Source organism: Lactuca virosa, chromosome 7 (assembly GCF_052849685.1).
Source record: "Lactuca virosa cultivar CGN04683 chromosome 7, Lactuca_virosa_CGN04683_v6, whole genome shotgun sequence".
NCBI classification, from domain to species: Eukaryota; Viridiplantae; Streptophyta; class Magnoliopsida; order Asterales; family Asteraceae; genus Lactuca; species Lactuca virosa.
The window spans coordinates 229,102,242-229,123,695 of NC_136432.1; the positions used below are offsets into that span (position 1 = coordinate 229,102,242).

The 21,454-nt window shown below is 34.4% G+C and overlaps 1 protein-coding gene and 1 long non-coding RNA gene across 2 annotated transcripts; one reads left to right on the forward strand and one right to left on the reverse strand.

The window, feature by feature from the left end:
* Nucleotides 1-2,701: 2,701 nt before the first annotated feature.
* LOC145124244 (chaperone protein dnaJ A6, chloroplastic-like) lies at nt 2,702-7,559 on the reverse strand. The gene is made up of 8 exons (XM_079059510.1): nt 7,424-7,559; nt 6,811-6,927; nt 5,228-5,369; nt 5,094-5,151; nt 4,441-4,483; nt 3,971-4,019; nt 3,799-3,882; nt 2,702-3,706 (listed from the first exon to the last, which is right to left on the reverse strand). The coding sequence occupies exons 2-8, from the start codon at nt 6,915-6,917 to the stop codon at nt 2,864-2,866; spliced, it is 1,326 nt and encodes a 441-aa protein (XP_078915636.1). The 5' UTR covers nt 6,918-6,927; nt 7,424-7,559; the 3' UTR covers nt 2,702-2,863.
* A 1,474-nt stretch (nt 7,560-9,033) lies between these two features.
* On the forward strand, nt 9,034-9,730 carry LOC145123501 (uncharacterized). Its single transcript, XR_013715166.1, has 3 exons — nt 9,034-9,311; nt 9,396-9,532; nt 9,617-9,730. It is a non-coding gene; the product is annotated as an uncharacterized LOC145123501 (long non-coding RNA).
* Nucleotides 9,731-21,454: the final 11,724 nt, after the last annotated feature.

Genomic DNA, 21,454 nt, shown 5'->3' on the forward strand with positions numbered 1-21,454 from the left:
TTGTGAACTAATACAAAAGGGTTTTTAACAAGTATAAGACTCATGCAATTCTCATATCTTATCCCTTTTGTACCATGTTGAGCATAAGGGACACTTTCAACTTACGACCAAAATTGCATAGTTTTTTAGATTCAATATTCACATCAACTACACTATACACACAAACTATAATAGGTATAGTTTGGGATTTTCTAAACGTAACTCTTACAAGTCCAGAGATTTTTCACTACTAAGCATATAAACTATGACAGATTTAGTTTATGGTATACATCACTACATGAGCATGGCATTTCATAATTATTTAAGTATAATTGTCACTACATACAGTATACATACGGATTTCACTACAGTATAACACTATAGAACTACATGTAAACTAGATTGTACAACATTGTGAGGCACTACTTCAAAACTGTACCCTTAGGTGTACAGGGCAAAATCCTACCATAGTATAACCAGAGTCTCCTGGAAGGAGAGCGTGAGATTTGTGAATAGATCTATTCGGGATTGACAATCCCACACCTGAACTGCTAGCTACAGTTAGGCAGGTATGCCTGGGGTGACAAATGTCATTTAACCAACGCCTGAAGAACGTTGAAAAGGTCACTAGGTCATATCAAGCATGGTTATACGACTCACAATATGTATAAACTACTTTGGTTTATGGGTGTTCATTCTTCAATAGTTTTATTTTCACTAATGGAACTACTACACACTACAACTGGAGGATCCCAGGGATTTCATTACATGGTTTTATTTTAAGTAATAAAACATACTACGCATACTGGTGATAGCCAGGGTTTCAAACGGAACCGATTATACAATGAATTCCATACAGAATACATACATATTATGATTAGCTTTAGCTAGTCATACTAACTAGTGATTTCACCTGCCACAACAGTGTTCAGTAACGAATATTCATAGTTTTGCACAGAACTGATAACACCACTTTCACTAAAGAAAATATTGGATTTTCTTGGAAACATGCGAACATTTTTACAAAGTTATCAATAAGCTTTCATTTCAAATATCGCTTATGAACTCACCAGCTTTATGTTGATACTCTTTCAAAATTGCTTGTATTCTCAGGAAATCAGTAGACAGGTACCTCCTGGATTTTTGAGAAGCTGGAGCAACAAGAGTCATGTCGTATTATTTTTCATACATTTTTGATGTATTCCAAACAAGTTTTAAGCAGATGCAAACATTTTTCATATATGTATTCACTGAAATGGTTGTGTTACTATGATTGCTATTATACAATGGTTGTGATACTAAACATGACGTCCTCCACCCCAGAACGTTTCCGCCGTTCCGGTTTTGGGGTGTGACACTGGCACCACTTAGCTTTTCCGAATAAAGTTTGTTGTAGATTCCATTGAATTTGGTGCACCTCCGATTCATTTGAGTCCAATTGCTACTAAGCATATCGGTATTGCGATATGGATTTTTCTTCAAAATAGCATGAAATTCATATCATTTCCTTAACGTTCATTTTTTAAGTCCAACACCACATTACTACTAAAGTATACTCCTCCGGTGTTCATCATTGTGAAATTTCTTCATTTTTCATCAGAACTTTCTCTCTCTCTCTCTCTCTCTCTCTCTCTCTCTCTCTCTCTCCCGCTTGCGTTTCAGTAACAGTTTCTATCGACGGCTATGTGGGTGGTGGTTGGATGGTTGTTTTTGGCATCGAAGAAAAAGTATTGAGAATGTTTTGTTGTGAATTTGGGTTTTGGCCAAAATGATTTTGATGGATGTAAGGTGAGTAAGGAAATAGCATTGGAGGTGAAGTGAGATTAAAATAACTTCATTGGAATGGTATCTGTGGCGAATTTTGAGAGTTTAATAGGTTTATGTAATTTTCAAAGTGGGCAAATCCGACCAGATAGGTTGTGTTTGGTTGTGGCTTTGGGTTTGGCAGAGAGTGTTTGACTTTTGCTCCATTTTTTTATTAGAAAGGATATTGAATTTTGTAATGGTGTGAGTAAAACATGGTAAAATGTTGTGTATTTATATATAAATAATAGGAAAATAAAATAATTTTTTTAAAAAAACTTACCATTGTCAACGGTCATTTGATCACTCAATCGAAGAATTCACCGTTAAAAAGTCATCGTTGAGAGTTTAATAGGTTTATGAAATTTTCAAATTAGACGAAACCGACCGGAGAGATTGTGTTTGGTCGTGGGTTTGGGTTGGGTAGAGTGGTGTTTGAGTTTGTTCTATTTTTTTATTGAAAAAGATATTGAATTATATAATACAAAGAGAAAAAAAAAAGGATGTAAGTAAAATATGATAAAATGTTGTGAATTTATAGATAAAATAATAGCTAAATAAAATAAATTTTTTTAAAAAAAAATGAACTTCAATCGAAAAAATCACCATCTAACCACATCTTAACACCAACTGACCTTATAAAAACGCAAGGTTGAACGGTGTTCACAACATTACAACAACGTTTTGGGTAATTCACATCGGCCATAACAGGGCGATAGACCCACGGGAGTCTTATGCAAAGAAAATGCTTAGCAAATGTTTAAGGAGAAACCATTTGGAGCTTTGGACAATTTTATCGCTTATCACTCAATAACAAAGATCCAAACTCCAAACATGCTCCGATGAAAAGGATCTAAGAGGAATAACTAATAGAAAATGACAAAAATTTCATAATACTATTAGTATCAACTTGTCAACATTATTACCCAACTTGCAGTTTCTTGAATATTACACTTATAATCAAGATTTAACAAATATCCATTCCATCACAAAATTTTGCTACAAAATATTCCTAATTATATTAAAATTATATCCCCGAAAAAAAAAAACCCAAATTAGTAAAAAAAAAAAAATTTTCATCTTATCTACTAGCACTTGGAACTTTACCCTTTTTAAGATTTGACAGTTCTTCAATCAACTTCCTCTCTTCACCACTCACACGCTTCGGTATCTCAACCTGCACTCTCACCAACTGATCGCCTCTCCGATTCCCCTTCCCCAAAACCGGAACCCCTTTCTTCGCCATCACTAACGTCGTCCCCGGCTGCGTCCCCGCCGGAATCTTCAGATCCACCGTCCCGTCAACCGTCGGCACCTTCACCGTCGTCCCAAGTATCGCATCCAGATACGTCACCTTACAAGTGTACAAAATGTTGGTGTCGTCACGTTTCAGCACCGGATCTGGAAGCACATCGAGAATCACAAAAAGGTCGCCGGCGGGTCCGCCTCTTCTTCCGGCGTTGCCTTCTGACCTAACTCTCAACCGGCTACCGGAATCGACGCCGGGAGGGACTTTGAGGCTGATTCGTTTTGACTTGCGGACTCGGCCGTCGCCGGAGCATGTGGCGCAGGGGGTTGAGATTTCTCCGGTTCCGTTACAGGAGGAGCAGGTGGTGACTTGTTGGAAGATGCCGAGGGGAGTTCTGGCGGAGGAGATGACTTGGCCTTGACCGCCGCAGGGGGAGCAGCGGGAGGCGGTGGTTCCCGGTTTGGCGCCGGATCCTTTGCAGGTTTGACAAGTGTCGAGTTTTGATATTTCGATTTCTTTTTCGACTCCGAATACGGCTTCTTTGAAGTTTAGAACGAGGTTGTAGCCTTGATCTTCTCCTTCTGTAGCCATGTTGCGGGAGCTCCGGCCGCCGCCGCCGCCCATTCCACCCATGTCAAATAGTGATTCGAAGATATCAAATGGGTTGCTGAAATCCTGGTTGGATTGAATTAATTTGGGAAATTTTTAGAAGTGAAATACTGAAATGTGAAAAGGATTTTTTTTTTGGTGGATTGAAGTGAACTTACCCCGTTGCCCATGCCGCCGGCGCCTTTGAGTCCGGCCTCGCCGTACCGGTCGTATATTGATCGTTTATCATCGTCTGATAAAACCTGTATTGAGAAGAAGGGTAATTTTGTCATTTACTGAAGATGTGAGATTTTAGAAAAAGGATGATAAGTTTTACTTTTACGGTTTTACCTCATAAGCATTACTGATGTCCTTGAACTTTTGTTCGGCTCCTGGTTCTCTGCAAAAAGACATAATAAAGATTTAAATAAAATTATTAATTAAAAAAAAAAACTTGTAAATATAAGACAAGGGCATAATAGTCATTTGCGTATGTCGGGAACAAAAACAAAAAAAAATATGCAATTTAGACTTGAGTACATAAAATAACATTAAATGAAATACTTATACTTATGATATCATGAAGAGTGTTAATTCTAGAAAACATAAACTCAAAATACATTTAATAAAATCTAAATGGTCGCTAATATTGACCCAAAAAACTACCCTCTCTAATTGTAAATACAAAATAATTTTTTTTATTATTAACTTTGCAAAAAAAATCTCCCATTCAAGTGCTTTAAGGATCGATTTGTGATTGGATCGTGGAAAAGACGTAAATGTCAATAGTTTATATAAATGGAGTTGGTAATAAAGCTTACTTGTTCACATCCGGATGATAACTCCTTGCAAGCTTCCTATAAGCTGAACATGAATAAACAGAATTATAAACATTTTTACTAGGAGGACTCAAATTGTATATTTGTAAATGTTTAGGGGTGATTGTTCTAGTTTGTTGACTTTTAACTAAATTTTTACTTGTATAGTATATAATATCTTTCTAATTTCTAATTGCATTTTAGATTATATCAAAAGTGAACCAATAGCATAAAGAGATGAAAATGACAAAAATTGGTCACCATAGAGATGGGATTAATAAAAAATTTCTTAAACTTTTTATTATTCTGTATATTATTATAAAAGATTTAGAAGAGTTACTTGGTATGAATTAAATTTGTAGAACATATTGTTATATTGTAAATTATAAAGTGGTAATGCAAAGAAGTAGATAAAAACAAGAATAAAATGTAAGAAATAGCAATGTACTTTCATGATTTTTTTTTTTATTATAGCATCCTATTTTATTTTCTTTCTTATATAACATTCTACTTTTAAAAATCTACCCAATTTGATTGATTTTTAAAAAAATAATCTTAATAAAAAAAATCAAAAATGAAAGCACACGCTATAACAGAATAGATAATATCCCTCAAGAAGCTGTAATGAAGTATCATGGAGTTAAAATTTTACTAACCACTTTTAATGTCTGCTTTACTAGCACTCTTTGACACACCGAGTATCGAATAGAAATCCTGTAAACAAAAGTAAAAATAAAATTAAGAAGGAATTTTCTTCAAATTAAAAAAGAAAAAGAAAAATAAAACTTACAGATTCAGCTCGGACAATGAGGCGACCACCTCTACGCTTACGAGAATTACCAAATGAACTCGCATTGTATAGTGCATGCATGGAACCTTGTGAAAAGAAGCTTGAACATGGTGATGCAAATGCTCTTGTTTTGGTTGAAAAACTAATGATAAAAAAGAATAACTTATAATAAGATAGGCATATAAATAGTACTAATAGTAATCAATGGAATATATAAAAACTAAAAAACACATAAAGATAATAAAACCAAGTCCTATAAGACTCGATTACCCTAATTTTATGTCTCCACTCCCTCATATATGAGATCATCTCCTTGGAAAATGTCACCACCACCACAAATTTTCTTCCTCAACTTTTCGGTATCTTGTCTACATTGTTCTACCATAACTCCACCGCAACTTCTATCTTCCTAGTCTAATGTGCTTTCTTCATCTGCTAAATTTCATATCAATACGACATAGTGGGGAAATAGCCACACCGTAGAATTTGTCATTAAATTCGGACTTTACTTCCTTGTCGCACAATACTCTCGTGGCCTATGCTATCAATCGCGCGCTATAGCGGTTCACGGAGGTACAGAACCGTGATTTTCAAAATAGCGTTTTGGAATAGCAGTGGCGCTATTGACCGCTATTTACTATGAATCCTGTAAGCGCTACACCCGCTTTTACAAATTCATCCATATTCGGCTACTTTGACAAAGAAAAAAAGATTACGGGCTATTTCAACATTAAATCGATTTTTTAACTAGCCTAATACACTTTCTATTTCATAAGCCCAACTGCCAAATAACAAACCTAATTAGAAACTATAAAGCAACGGACAACTTCATCTCTTTTTGTATATGAAAACCGCAACTACGTGAGCCACTACTGCCTACGGCGATACAAACAACTTCATCTCTTTCTGTATATGAAAACCACGACTAATTGAGCTGCTACTGCCTACAGCGATGTTCGATCTTTCCATATTACTATATTAGAACACTACATATGGTTTATGGTATGTTTTTATATGACTTTATGATATTGATTTTATATAGTATTAATACTCTAATATATATATATATATATATATATATATATATAATATTAAAAAACCGCTATACCACCACGATAACCACGACTTCAAATAGCGGCTTGTGACCGCTATTGAAATTTTAACCGTGATAATTGCATAGCTTGTGGCCAACTCTACTTTAACTATGCTATTTTACTACTCAATTATGGGTTCAAAACCACTTGAATTTGGTTTCAAAACTTTTGTAATATGAAAACTAATACATCCATAAAGTATTTCAAGAATCGTGAAACACAAACACCATGGTATTAAACTGCCTATTTAACTTCCTAAATAACAAAAATACTACCAAATATGCACAACTAGAATCCAAGAAGGGGAAGTAGAAGGCACAACCAGGTGAAACAAAACTAAAAGAGAACATTACTGCAAAGTTAGCTCATAAATGACTGAAGTATAGGACACAAAGCAACATCTACAGAGATCCAGTAAGGCTACATAAAACAATTTGGTCTATTGTTTGATAAACACAATTCAGGTTAAACAATCAAAAGAATACTCACCAAGGCATATGGACATGTGATTTGCTACTTGAAGAGACACTCAACATTGACTGAGGTTGAACACCCCACATAGCCACCCATCTACTCGCACAAGGTACAATTGCCATTATATATACTCTGAAAAATGACAAATCTTAATAAATATTACAACTGGAAATTTCACAATACTTTCTACAATAAATAGTTTATGAACTAGTGGAAGTGTCGAACAAGTACAAAACTCTGCTTCTGTCATTGAATTAGGTTATATACACTCCAAAGAACTTCAAAGAAAACAAATTTTCAAAGAAATCCTCAAATTAGGCATGCCTTGCTGTTAGCTCTTCACTTTTTGGATAAAAATGGAGGCTTTATTTAAAAATAGACAGGGGTGATAATTAATTTAGTAAGAAACAATTTCGTCAGGGTATCAACATTCTAATAACTCCGTCTACAAAACCCTACGTCAACCAAGACAAAAAGCTAGGGTTTTTCGGCCAATATGATAGACGAATATGCGTCAACAGCAAATAAAAAGTGTGTATGTAGGGAGAGATAGAACCAGAATTAACGACGAATTAGAGTTATATGTAGTTTTAACGGAGGTAGATTGAATGAAATTGAAGTGACGAACCTTAACGAAGTTGATGAACAATCTGTAGTGATGAATTGGACGATTACGCACGACGGATTGTGGTGGTTGCCGGCGGAGATGTTACTGAAGAGATGAGGCAATGAGAGGGAGAAAGAGAAGCTCTTTGGACGTGGAGACGTATACTAAATACTGCCCTATTCGTTTATGTTCCTGTGCGGATCTGCCCACCTCATTCCCATAGGATCGGTTGTTTTTGACCGTGGATGTTACTTCTTTCAATTCCATTCGTTCAAGTTAAAAATATTTAATTAAAAAGTAATATTAGGTATCTACAAGACATGTCTAGAAAAGTTCAAATAAGAATAAATTAATTTGATATAAACGTATTTTTATATTATTTATATATTAAAAAGAGAAATCGACTAATCTAACCATTTCTAATGATATTTTAAAAACAATAACAAAAACAAAAAAAAATTGATAAATTAACCATATGATCTGGAATGGGTCATTTCCGACTCGTTTTTAGAAAATTGTAACGGTTATAGGATCCGACCCGGTTTTGTGGTCCCCCATATAATACTGTTTTGGAGTTCATTTGGACGTCATTTCTCAAACATACATTCTGGAACCCGTTCTGAACTGATACAATCTTCATTTTGGAGACTGTTTCGAACTTAGTAATTTCCAAATATCTTCTTCTAGCGATGAAGAGTATCATTTTTTATATGTAAGTTTATAATTATACATCTTTACTGCAGATTGTATGTCAACACCTATATAATTTATGCAATTATATAGGTTTTATTTATTTTTCTGTGATTTTTAGTGGTTTAAAGAGAAATATGGGATTACATTTAGTTATATATGTGTGTTATATCGAAAAGTCTTACAAATATCCTCATTTTGACTCGTCCGGAACGAATCCGAAATTCGTATAACACATATGGAATATTAAGATCTACTACGGAATCCGATGAACAATTCCGGAATATGGATCCAGAATGTTATTATCTGGAGTCTGTATTCGTAAATGGGTTCCAGAATTTTGTTCCGGAATTCTGATATAGATGTGTGATCCGGAATAGTGTATTTCAAAATTTTCCTCTGAAACATACATACTAAATTGGCTAATTAATGATTCTTTTGATTGTAGCATGATAGAATACACGAAGTGGTTGTCACTACAACTTGTAGGTCTGAACTCGGGTGGGAAATCATGGCTCGGTTACAACACAGACCACCTTGTTCATCCATATTTATGCAATCATGTTTTGGTGATTATGTTCACATGTCGATATGTGTAGAATGTCGCCCTTACGCTGTCAATATCTTATATGCAAGGAATACACTACTTTACCTCCAATTGACCTACATGAGCTTCTATTTCCGGTACACGACTATCGGGTTTGCTTCGACATGAAAGCTTTCTGCCTGATTACCGGTTTGCGGTTCGGGGACTATTTCCCCCAGAGTTATGATTTTGCACAGTTCAGACAACATGTATTTCCATTTGTGTTGGCTTCACGTTCGGTAAGAATGGTTGACCTTATACACGTGTTTAATGACTTGCCTCATTAGTTAGGTGATGTAGACACGATGAGAGTCTCCCTACTATATATGCTAGAGCATGGATTTTTGGGGAAATACCCTCGACAACCGGTTACTAATGAACGTCTTGCAATCGTCTCTAATTTAGACGAGTTTAACATGTATATAGTTATTTACTTACATTAGATCAAATGATACACATACTTATTAAGTGCAATTGTTAACACATGTACCCATAAGACAGAGTGATATGAGATTTCACTTACAGACAGTTGCATATTTTCTTTGATAAGATTGGGGAGCATTTGAACCCCACCAAGGCAAGAGTCAGAAGTAGACTTACATATACTTTGCAGGGTTTGTCTATGCATTTAAGGTATGTTGACTATGCTTCATAATATCTTTTAAGCAACAAGTGTTATAAAATGTTGGTTACTTGTGTGACATCTTAATTTTTTAGATTTGGATCATGAAGACATTTCCCAACAGTAGTTAGTTGGTTCCCCTATACCAGGCGTTATCCCTCGGGTAGTTGCATACCTTCCGATGAGGCGTTTACACATTGTTGACTGTGAATGTATTCTTGATGCTAGAAATGTATGTAGCTTAGTTCACCTTATAATCTATAAGTTTCTATGAGATAATAACATAACATTAACCTTTACATATTGTTTTATGCAGCGTCCCCCCAACGAAGTGTTGCAGCCTACTCAGCAGGAGCGTGTTGCTTTGTGGTGGATTGAGAGTGCCCCGTGGATAGATATTGTATGTTATCCTGATATTTGAGTTATGGTTTTTTATAGTGCATGTTTTAAACAATTTCCTAATCACCATGTACCAAAAACAAGTTTATCCTTTCGAACAACATTTTGTAGAATATTATAATTTCGTACAGACTTCACTACGGGTTTGTAGATCAATTGTTTCATATTGTTGACTATTTTTCTAGTATTTTTAACGTTAGATTTACTCTTAGACTTAACATTACTTTTGGCACTTGACTTGGTCCTACTATAAGATTCAGTTTTTGTTGAATCTGCAGGAAATTGAGCGTTATAGTTTTTGCTTGTGTTATTGGTCCATTAGCAACAACTGCATTTTTTCTGAATCGGACCTTTACCTTGGGATGGGATACGATTATGGTTTTGTGGTTGAACGACTTGTCGGTGTCCATCAATGTTGGTAATACAACCATGACTTCATCCGGTTGTTCGCATTCAGCTGGAAATGGTACAGGAAACACAACCTCTCTCTCTCTCTCTCTCTTTCTCTCTCTCTCTCTCTCTCTATATATATATATATATATATATATATATATATATATATTGATCGATATGTTTCTATTGTGAAATATGATGACACTCATGTATTGTAGTGTTGATATCTCACTTCCTTGAATACCGCCATATCATGAGAACAAAGTTTACCTGACAATTGTCATTTCTCACACGTGTAAAAACGAGATTCCAAGTTTACTATACCATTTTTCTTTTGTTCGGTCACATAATATCTACTTTGATCAATCTGGCATACCCGAAAATTAGAGGATTTTTTGATCCTCCTATCGATAACCTTCTCAGCATACTAAGTAATATCTTTTTTGCTTCCAGCTATAAAAAAAACATTTACATATATGTTCTCATGCACAGTAAGTTATACTACAGTTATCATGGAAGTATTATAATATAAATAGTTACCTCCAACATTACATCGTTGACACCACCATTGTTGCATAGTTGCTTGAAAGAAATCAATCAAATTGTTACTGGTAGTTTCTGTGCGTCTCTTGATAACGAAATTGATGGACTCGGCATTGTTTGATGTCATAATATTATACCGAACCACAAGGAAAGACGACCTTGCCCATTTCTCGAAACCGGTTTTTTCTATCCATGTACGATAGTCGTCGTTTGGGAATATGACTTATTAAGGTAATTAACTTTTCGGTGTGTTCACATCTGGGTAACAATTTTTTTTTGTACACACCTAGGTAACAAACTTGTTGGAAGTGTTCACATATGACCATTATGACCTGCTGTAGCAGGTTACATCCGGTTACAGCGGGTCATAATGGTCATATGTAAACACTTTCAACAAGTTCTTTACCTATATGTGTACAAAAAATTAGTTATCCAAATATGAACAAAACGAAAAGTAAGAGTAAATTACACGAATGATCCCTGTGGTTTGGGGGAATTTGTGTGTTTGGTCCATAATTTATTTTTTTTAACTCGGATGATCCCTAATGTTTATTTTTATTGCGCGCTTGTTCTCTGTCTTACATATAAAGACTATTGCGCCCTTATTAATTTATATTTTTAATTAATTTTCTTATTTATTTATTTATTTTTTATATATTTAAAAAAAATAATAGACCCCGCATATCTGTATCTCCTCACCATCCCATTTCTCATCATCCTCAACTTCTATTTCTTTTCCATATTTAGTGATATCGACGTCTTCACCATCCCTTTTTTTTTTCGGTCCTTCAACTTCGTCGAATCAACACCACAACCCACTAAAGATGAAGAGACAGTGGTGTTATGGTGTTGGTTCTCTAGAGTTGAAGGACCAAAAAAAGAAGGATGATGAAGACGTTGATGTCACTAAAGATGGAAATGAAATAGAAGTTGAGGAGGATGAGAGATGGGATGGTGACCGGTGGGACCCAGATTAAATTTCTCAAATGTGGTTTTAGGTTTACGGTGAGGAGATACAGATATGTGGGGTCTATTAATTTTTTTAAATATATATAAAAACAAATACATAAATAAGAAAATTAATTAAAAAAATAAATTAATAAGGGCACAATAGTCTTTTTAGGTAATACAGGGACCAAACGCGCAACAAAAATAAACAGTAGGGACCATCTGAGTTAAAAAAAATAAGTTAGGGACCAAACGCACAAATTCCCCCAAACCACAGGGACCATTCGTGTAATTTACTCTTACTTTTCGGTTTATTGATATTTGTGTAACTATTTTTTTTTGGTACACATCTAGGTAAAGAACTTGTTGAAAGTGTTCACATATGACCATTATGACCTGTTGTAGCCGGATGTAACCTGTTACAACAGATCATAATGGTCATATGTGAATACTTACAACAAGTTTGTTACCTAGATGTGTACAAAAAAAGATAGTTACCAAGATGTGAACAAACCGAAAAGTTAATTACCTTAATAAGTCATATTCCCGTCATCGTTTAGTGCACGACGTAGCCTACCCAAACTTTCTTTGAAATCAGACTGTCGGTAAGCTTTTGCTCCCAAAACAAAATCTTCGTTCTCTCTTGTTTTCCGATCTTTGTTCTCATATTCATCAACAAATGATGATAGAAAAGTTTGTGATATGCATTCGGGAACACAACTTGAATGGTCATTTCAATTTAATTGACTATGTCTGATATGATAGCCAAAGACGACATGTCCCCACTACATTCTTTGAGTCTTGATAAAAACCATATACATTACTCCCTACTTTCCGTTTTCCCAACACCAAATGCAATAAGGAGGATTTGGTTATTACCATACATGCCTACTACTAGAAACATCGTGCCCAAGTATTTTTCTTTTAAGGTGTGATCCATCAATGATAATAATAGGACACAAACAAGTTTGAAACGCTCGAACCTAATAATTAATTAATATTAGTATATTATTCATTAAAGCGATCACATGTGTAAAAATAATAAATATAAAGAACTCATTATATAAGAAATATTACTGCGTAACTGATAGCCATGAAAAAGTATTCATATTTGTTGTCATAACTTGTCTTTATATGTGTAACCGTCATTGGATTCTTCTTCTCCAAGTTGTAACAATATGAAGGTAGTCTTTGAAAGCTTTCTTCAAAGTATGAAATATGTACACTAAGACGATCATTTAAAATTCGTTATATCCCCCCCCCCCCCCCGGCAACATATTACATGTACTATCAGTTAATATGTCATTCAAGAAGTGACCCAATACCTTTTTGTTGGCTTGTCTATGATGGGGATGTGGTTGTGTGTTTAAGCAAGTGTGTCTCTCTAATAGTTTAAGAACTTGAAATGTATCAGTAGTATTTTGTTTTGTTGTCCATATCCGCCAATCACAATTTTCTATAAAGCAAACAACTTCAAACCTATCTTTTATAGATTTTGACACTCTATATTGAAAGCCTTCAGTAACACTTTTGAATCCTAAATTAAGCTTAAGTTCTTCTTTGCTTTTGAAGAGTTGGAATAACTTCACATAGGAAGTATAATTGTGGGCTGTAGCACCTTTACATTTTTGTTGAGCTAATTCGAGCAATGGTAAAGGTTCAGGCATACCCCAACGGGTGGTTTGTGTTTATTCATAATCGGAAAAATAATAAGGAAACTTTTCTTGTTGTGGTTTTTCGGGGTTGTAAGGGCTTAGTTTCCTCCTGTTCACATTCAATATCAGCCCCATCAAATTCAATGTAACTTTGAAAATGTTTAAGTGGCTCTCCATGTGGAATTATATTACCATCATCCACCAACAATATTAGTTTTTGCTCATCATTTGTAGATTCATCAACATCAACTGTTGGAGAAGCATCATCGGCAGCCTTACCTTTATACCTATAATCACCCCCATCTATAGGGCCATTGTAAGAAGGAACTTGGTTGGTTGTCATAGGTAATAAAATACAAATTTTGTTATTTCCAGCACCGGAAGACCCATTTCCATCGGAACGATCCCCCCCCCCCCCCCACCCCAAAGTGATAAATACCACTTTTCATAACATTATTAACAACTAACAGTTGTGTTGTGTTAGGAGGCATACTACAACAAAACTAAGAAAATATTTGACATCACTATCGTCAAGAATCAACATAACTATATTTGATCCAGGACATTGAAAAGATAGATGTATTTGATTAGTGTGTAACCTGCACTTGGAAGCAACCAACGTAATTAACCCAATGAATTTGATATCATTTCTTATATCTACATCAAAGTATGTGTAGTCTGGAGCAATATACTGCATAAATCCGTCGATACGCTGCTGTTTCCCTCCACTAGAAACTGGCACTCGAAAGAATTCTGTATGCATACTCATTCTCTGGAACGTATAAAAAAACTACCAAACAAACAAACAGACTGCATATAGGGTAGAAAAACAAACAAATACCTAAATTTTCCCTCTCCGGAATTTCGCTCCGGAATGTACGGGCATTCCAGACTATAGTTTGGAATACACTTTTCAGTTCAGAACGTACGACAGTGTCAGATTCCAGATCGAAACCCTACCAACCATCCACCAACTCCAGAATGAAAATAAATACTCCGGAATATCGTATTCTGAAATTCGTTGAACTCCCAAACTCCGGAATGACCATACGAACTCCGGAATAAGATATTCCAGAGCAAGTGGTCATTTAAAAAAGGGGTTATTTTTATTAATAAATTCGTTTATAAGGGTTAGATTAATCAATTTCCCTATTAAACGCGATAAATAATTACTATTTTTTAATTTTAGTGCACATGGGTCCAAGAAAATGGTTTGGGACTGAGATCCTCTTTTGGCAAGAAACATGTGTGTATATTGGATGTTTTGGATCGGTTTTAAGACGGTTCAATGTTTTAGTATGTTAAAACGGTTTAGTTTTTTCTTATTGGTTTCAGATGGTCTCGAGTCATTATTATTTTTAGCCCGGTCGTTTTGGTCCCAGTCTATTCGGTTTTTGTATGCATCTTTTCGGTTCAAACTTCGGTATTTTAGTTTTTTGGTTTCGATTTTGATTTTTTTTGTTAACAAATAGGTGATTAACACCAATATGATACATTAGTATTTAATAAAAATGATATGGTAGCTTTGTTTTTTTTAAAATAATAAAGAGAAGAAGTTGGGTAATGTGATTAAAAACTATGTACTTAATATAAAAAATAAAATATATACAAAATTTCGCTTCCGGTCCTTTTTATACTAATCTCGAGTCGGTTTCGAAACGGTTTCGTCTTTTTTGGGACTAAACTCGAAACAATATGTTTTTGTTTCAGACCGGTCTTGGACGGTATCGGGCAGTTCGATGTTATTTAGACTGGTTCAGTCTTGATTTTTTTCTCAGGACCAATCCGAGACCGGCTTTTTGTTCATGTCTGCATGTGTGCTTAAAAACACATGAACCATCAACATTCCTATAGGTTTGGTCCATTTTTTTCGTTGATTGTTTCTGGTTTACTTTGTAGTTAAACTAACGACTCAAACGTTACAAGAAATACAACCATAAGTACATACCTTACTTAACATAAATTACAAATATTTTGATATAATATTACAACCCAAAATACATAACTTTAATGATAAAAATTACAACCAACCAAACATCATAAAATATTTAAATTTGGGCGTGGACAACGCATTAAAACTTAGACCGAAAAACATTTGATGAAAACATTGGTTTTTATGCATGTAAAAAATCAATTACTCTAAGATTTTACTAAAAGTAAGAATATATACTTCATCAAAGTTTTGAACAATAATATTGTCTTTTGACTGAAAACAAGAATGTGAAGAACCTGCTTATTAACAATCAAAAACCAACATAATTGTGTGATTTGTAGTTGCGAAATTACCTAGTTGGTAGGGGTAGCACGTTGGTGGTTGTTGAGGCCAACAAAATAAATACCCTAAATCTTGCACACTAAAATAGTGTAAGTGGTTGATAAAAGTAAAAATGGGGGTTTGATCTTTTGATTGTTTTAAAGAAACTAAAGTTACACTAAGATATAGAGATTGCGAGTAAACAAGTAAAAAGTTTGATTTAAATCAAGGAGAGAAAGATGGTTGATATTGGCATTCACCACATGAACAACTAGTTAACTTATCATTAGATGTTTTGTTGCAATACTTGTGATTTCATTTAACTTGGTTATATAAATTTATAAGCATAAATCACCTCAACTATTATTTGTTATTAAAATGGCTAGAGAAGCTCATAACACATTTCCTTAATCAAAGTCACAAAGTTGATGAAACATGTAATTTTGTGAAAATCAATTAGCACTAAGTTTCAAGATTCACCAAGTTCAAAGGTAATCAAATGCTCACATTACCATTATGGAGGAAGTATTTCCATAGCTTAGGTGAAATGAAAACAAACACATAAACTATTTATTGCTTACTAATTTGAAGTTCCATTACTTAATTAAGAAATTAGCCAACAAATCAAACATTCATTCATCTAAACTCATTATTAAAGACAAACAAACATAAAAAGATGTTTAACTATAAAATATTTTCATAAACTTCAATCACAAGTTCATAAGCAATCTTCAAAATAACTAGTCATCAATAGGTTAAACCAACATCAACCAGGGGCAGACGTACGTTCAAGGGAGGGGGGGGGGAGTGACCCCAATGGACTTTATTTTTTTACATTAGAGTAGGTTTAATTTTTTTTAAAAGTACGTAAATGGTATAAGTGCACCCAACCCAATTTTTGTTTATGTTGTTGGACTAAGGCTTTTAGGGGCATTGGGCTAAAATATTCACCACTCCACCAGCCCACTGTATTTATACATTGATGCCTTTTTTTTCAGCCACACGTAAAGAAACAGAGAAACAAAAAATTGCAATTAGCCTCCATTATCTTCCTGTCTCCTGCCAAGAAACAACGCTTTTTTCCCCTCTTCTGTCGTCGCCACTCTCATTCATCAAGAAGAAGCCACCAAATACAAAAACTTATTAATTTCAAGCTTGTGGGCAACAAAAGAAATTGAATATTTGGATTCTTCTTTGTTTTCTTTTAGGTAATTTTATAACCTAATCTTATTTTTTGCATTTTAAGATTACAAACCCTAATGTTCTAAATGTATATGGATGTGAATCACGTGATTATAGTTACAACTTTTGAACCTTACAATGTTAACTTAGTTTAAAAATTATGAGTTTTAATCTTTAATTTATGATATTTTTTTAATGTTGGAATATTAACACAGTAGACTTGTAATTTATGAAGTTCACAGTCAGGACGAGTTTACGACCGTAAACTCGTGTAGACCGTAAACCCGTTTACGGTCAGGACCCTTGAGTTTACGGTCAGGGTGACCGTAAACTCCCTCCTATATATATATATATATATATATATATATATATATATATATATATATATATTTCATGATCATTTTTGATCATTTCTTCCATTTCAAGCCTAGAATCTCGAAAACTCTCTCAAGTATCATATGATCTTCTTGCAAATCCCCGAAAATGTAAGCGTTTCCTTCCCTTTTTGAGTTAATACATCTCTTCTTCTTGATTCACTCTTGAATTCATCCACAAATCTCATCTTTTGAGTCTAGATCTTCAAGATCCTCAAGAATATCAAGAACACTTAAGTGTTTTTGGACCGAAAACACCCCCATTTGCCTCCAAATCGTAAGTACCATCCTCCTTTACATCTATCCAGCTACAATCCTTCATTTTGGACTTAAGATCATCACTCTTTGCATGAACAAAAGAGTTTACGGTCCTATGAATCTTCATAGACCGTAAACCCTTATAAAGGGTGTCCTTATAGCCTTTACCCTTCCTAAGGCTAAGCATCGTCCCTAGAATCCGATGCCTTTGAATGAAGCCCTTGAAAACCATCATTTGTGCAAGATTGATGAGTTTACGGTTGTATGTCCTTAGACCGTACACCCTTCAATGACTGTAAACTCATGGGCCGTAAACCCATGGACCGTAAACCTTATGACCGTAAGGTCATTAGACCGTAAATCTTATGACCGTAAGGTCATTAGACCGTGAACCCATAGAACCGTAAACCCATGAACCGTAAACCCATGGACCGTAAACCTTATGAACGTAAGGTCATTAGACCGTGAACACTTGGACCGTGAACTCCAATGGTCATACCTCTTTGACCGTAAACTCTATAGGGTGGCCATATACCCTAGTTATGCAATCATATGTGATTGTATCCCAAAAATCTTAGAGTTTCCTAGCCAATAAGGGTGTTACCTTTCTTATTTAGTTGTCTATACACTAAATTCATACACATACATGTCTATATGTGTCTATTAGGATCGTTGTGTGCTCAAGGTTACACCTAACACTCCGCACTCCTCTTCCAACCACACGTCAGAACCACTCACTACAGGTGAGTTCATACCCCTACGCTTTTCTGAGTTTTTATGTTTTCAGGGGGAGAATACAAGCAAAAGTACAAGGAAACTTGTGCTCAAAATATATTATTTTGTTTAAGATAATTATATTTCTAGTGTGCTTTTAACATGGAAAACAGTTTTTACCAAACAATTAAGAAATCAACTCTTAGAAACAATTTTCAAAACTAGGGTAACGAACTTGTAAATCATGTCGTAAAATGTATCATTTTATAAAGGATTCCTGCAAATCATAAAAAGGATTTTCCATATTATTACTTGTAAATTTGTTAGTCTAGTTGGAGACACGTCCTTGGTAACACTCACCATCGAAACAGAGTGTAGGACTAGCACTTATGACCAGAATCTTTTGTAGGGAGAGCGTGACTGTTGTGTATAGATCTATACGGGACTGACTATCCCGCACCTCGATGCTAGCTACAGTGGGACCGGCAGGTCTACGGGTGACAAAGTCATAAAGGATATTGGCCCCAGTACGTGCCATATCAAGTTAATGTATGGTTATAAAACTCACAATGTAGATAACAGAGATTTACTTTTGTAATAATGAATCAAGTGAACTAACCTCAAAGTAATAACCGATTTAATTACTGGAGGGTATTAATAATAATATCTTCAGGACTTAGTTCATCACGGTTTTCTTTTATTTAGTTTTTAAAGCTAATGTACTTCTCTGGGTGTAACCAGGGTTTTTAAAAGAAAACTGCTTTTATTAATACGAGTATGGTAGATACTTGCATACCTCAGTTTAAAACGAATAATCAACCATCAACCTTTAGGGAAAATATAGGATTTTCCCGGGATAAACCGGCTATTCAAAACATATTTGTTTATCATGTAATCAACGGATATTCATATTCATTCCACGACACCTTGGATTGTACGTATCTTGGTACGAATCTGGAAGTCATGGAAGGAATGAGTTTTTAAACATGCTTTTATTAAGAAAATATAGGATTTTCTTGAGGAACACTTTTCAAAAGGATCAAAGAACATTTTCCACCAAAAACTAAACGCTTATGAACTCACCAGCTTTATGCTGATACTCTTTCAAACTGCTTGTATTCTCAGGGAATTAGTAGACAGGTACTTCCAGGCTTTTGGAGAAGTCGGCGCGTTAGAGTTACGTCTTTCCATTTTACTTTTGATATGAACAAAACTATATATTAAACAATGTAAACCTTTTTCATGTATGTATTCAATGTCTGGTTGTGTTTACTATGCTTGCTATGATACAATTGTTGTGATACTACGCATGACGTCAACCACCCCCGAACGTTTCCGCTGTTCCGGTTTGGGGGTGTGACATTTTACCCCATGTATAGATTAAGGGTTATAGCATGGAACCCAATTGCTAATTGGGTATATTGATTGGTAGTGACTGTTCGGGAAGCTGGCAGTGTAGCATCTAAGGATTTCATTCGGGAAGATTCTGCATTCGAGGTGAGTCTCCTGACCATACCAATGGGTCGAAGGCACCAAGGCCGGCCCATTATGTGATATGCTCGTTGATTTTGTGCTTGGTGGTATGCTAATTGATTATGTGGTATGTGATATGCTAGTTGTCTTTGTGATACTTGCATGGAAGACCTCGGGGGGTTCCCAGGGCACTTAGGTGTAAGACCTTGGAGGGTTTCCACGACATCCTAGGTAAAGACCTCGGGGGGTTCCCGAGGTACTTAGGTGTAAGACCTTGGAGGGTTTCCACGACATCCTAGGTAAAGACCTCGGGGGGGGGGGGGGGGGGGGAGGCACTAGGGTATAAGACCTGGAGGGTTTCCAGGGCATCCTTAGTCAAGACCTCGGGGGGTTCCCGAGGCATTGGGCAAAGACCATGTGGGGGTTCCCATGGTACCCGGAGTAAGACCCTGGAGGGATTCTAGGGCATCCCTATATGTTTATATGCATGACTTATGTAGTCGATACGGTTTATGTGATTATGTGTGTAAGACCTTGGAGGGTTTCCACGACATCCTTATATGTTTATATGCATGACTTACAATAACAACAGTAAAAAACAACTTACAATAACAACAGTAAAAAACAACTCTATATAAATGATTATATTGTTACCTTTAAAATCAAAAAACAATGTTTGATGTTTTAAATAATTATAATGATAGAAATTAAAACATTAAGCAAATAATTTTTAAAAAATTAATTAACAATAACAACAACTATAAATAACATTAAACCATATATTATATTTAATTTTATTCATGTGTAACTAGCGGGTAGAAGTCATTTAAACGATTGAGATTATGCGGTAATAATAGATGTATATATTATCATATAATTAAAAATAATCAATATACTATATCAATTTAGTATATGAATTATTATATCAAATTTAACAACAACATTATTGTTATATTTTAAAAAAACATATATTTGTAAAGACTTCAATATATAGGTGTTTCTGCGCAACGCGCAGGCGTTCGCCTAGTATATATATATATATATATATATATATATATATATATATATATATATATATATATATATATATATATATATATATATATATATATATATATATATATATATAGGTTATAATGTGGATGGATAACTATTGTGCGGACGTGTGGACAATGCAATTCTATGAGAATTACTAAAAAAATAGGTTGTTTGCTAATGTGAATACGTTCAGCCTCACACGACTATCGTCATTTTCATGCATTCTCACTAATTCTTATTCATTTTTATTCTCACGCACCGTTTTTTACTCATTTTCATTCTTACAGAATACGACTCAATAAACATTTTGACAGAATAAGAATAATGAAAAAAGTCTATAATAACCTTATAGACGATTTAATTAGTGAGAATATGTGATAATGACAATAGTTATGTAAGATTGAACGTATACATATTACCAAACAATATATTTTCTTTGTCATTCTCACAGAATAGCACTGTCCACACGTCCACACAATAGATGTCAATCCACATTTGAACCTAGCTCTCTCTCTCTCTCTGTATATATATATATATATATATATATATATATATATATATATATATATATATATATGGAAGGGTTATTTGGAAAATAAAAAAACCCTAAAAATCATAAAAATACATAAAAAAATACCAAGACATCACAAAACTTTTTTTTGAATTTTTTTATCAAAAAATCGCAGCATTTTTTACAATTTCGCTGAAAAAAAAATCAAATTTTTTTTTTTGGTAAAAAAAAAAATTTTTTCAAATTTTTTTTTCAGCGATTTTGACCTAAAAGTTTTGATTTTTTGAAAAAAAATTCAAAATTTTTTTTTTGTGATATTTAAGTATTTTTTTTATGCATTTGAATGATTTTTAGGGTTTTTTGTTTTCCATAGAACCTAAACCTATATATATATATATATATATATATATAT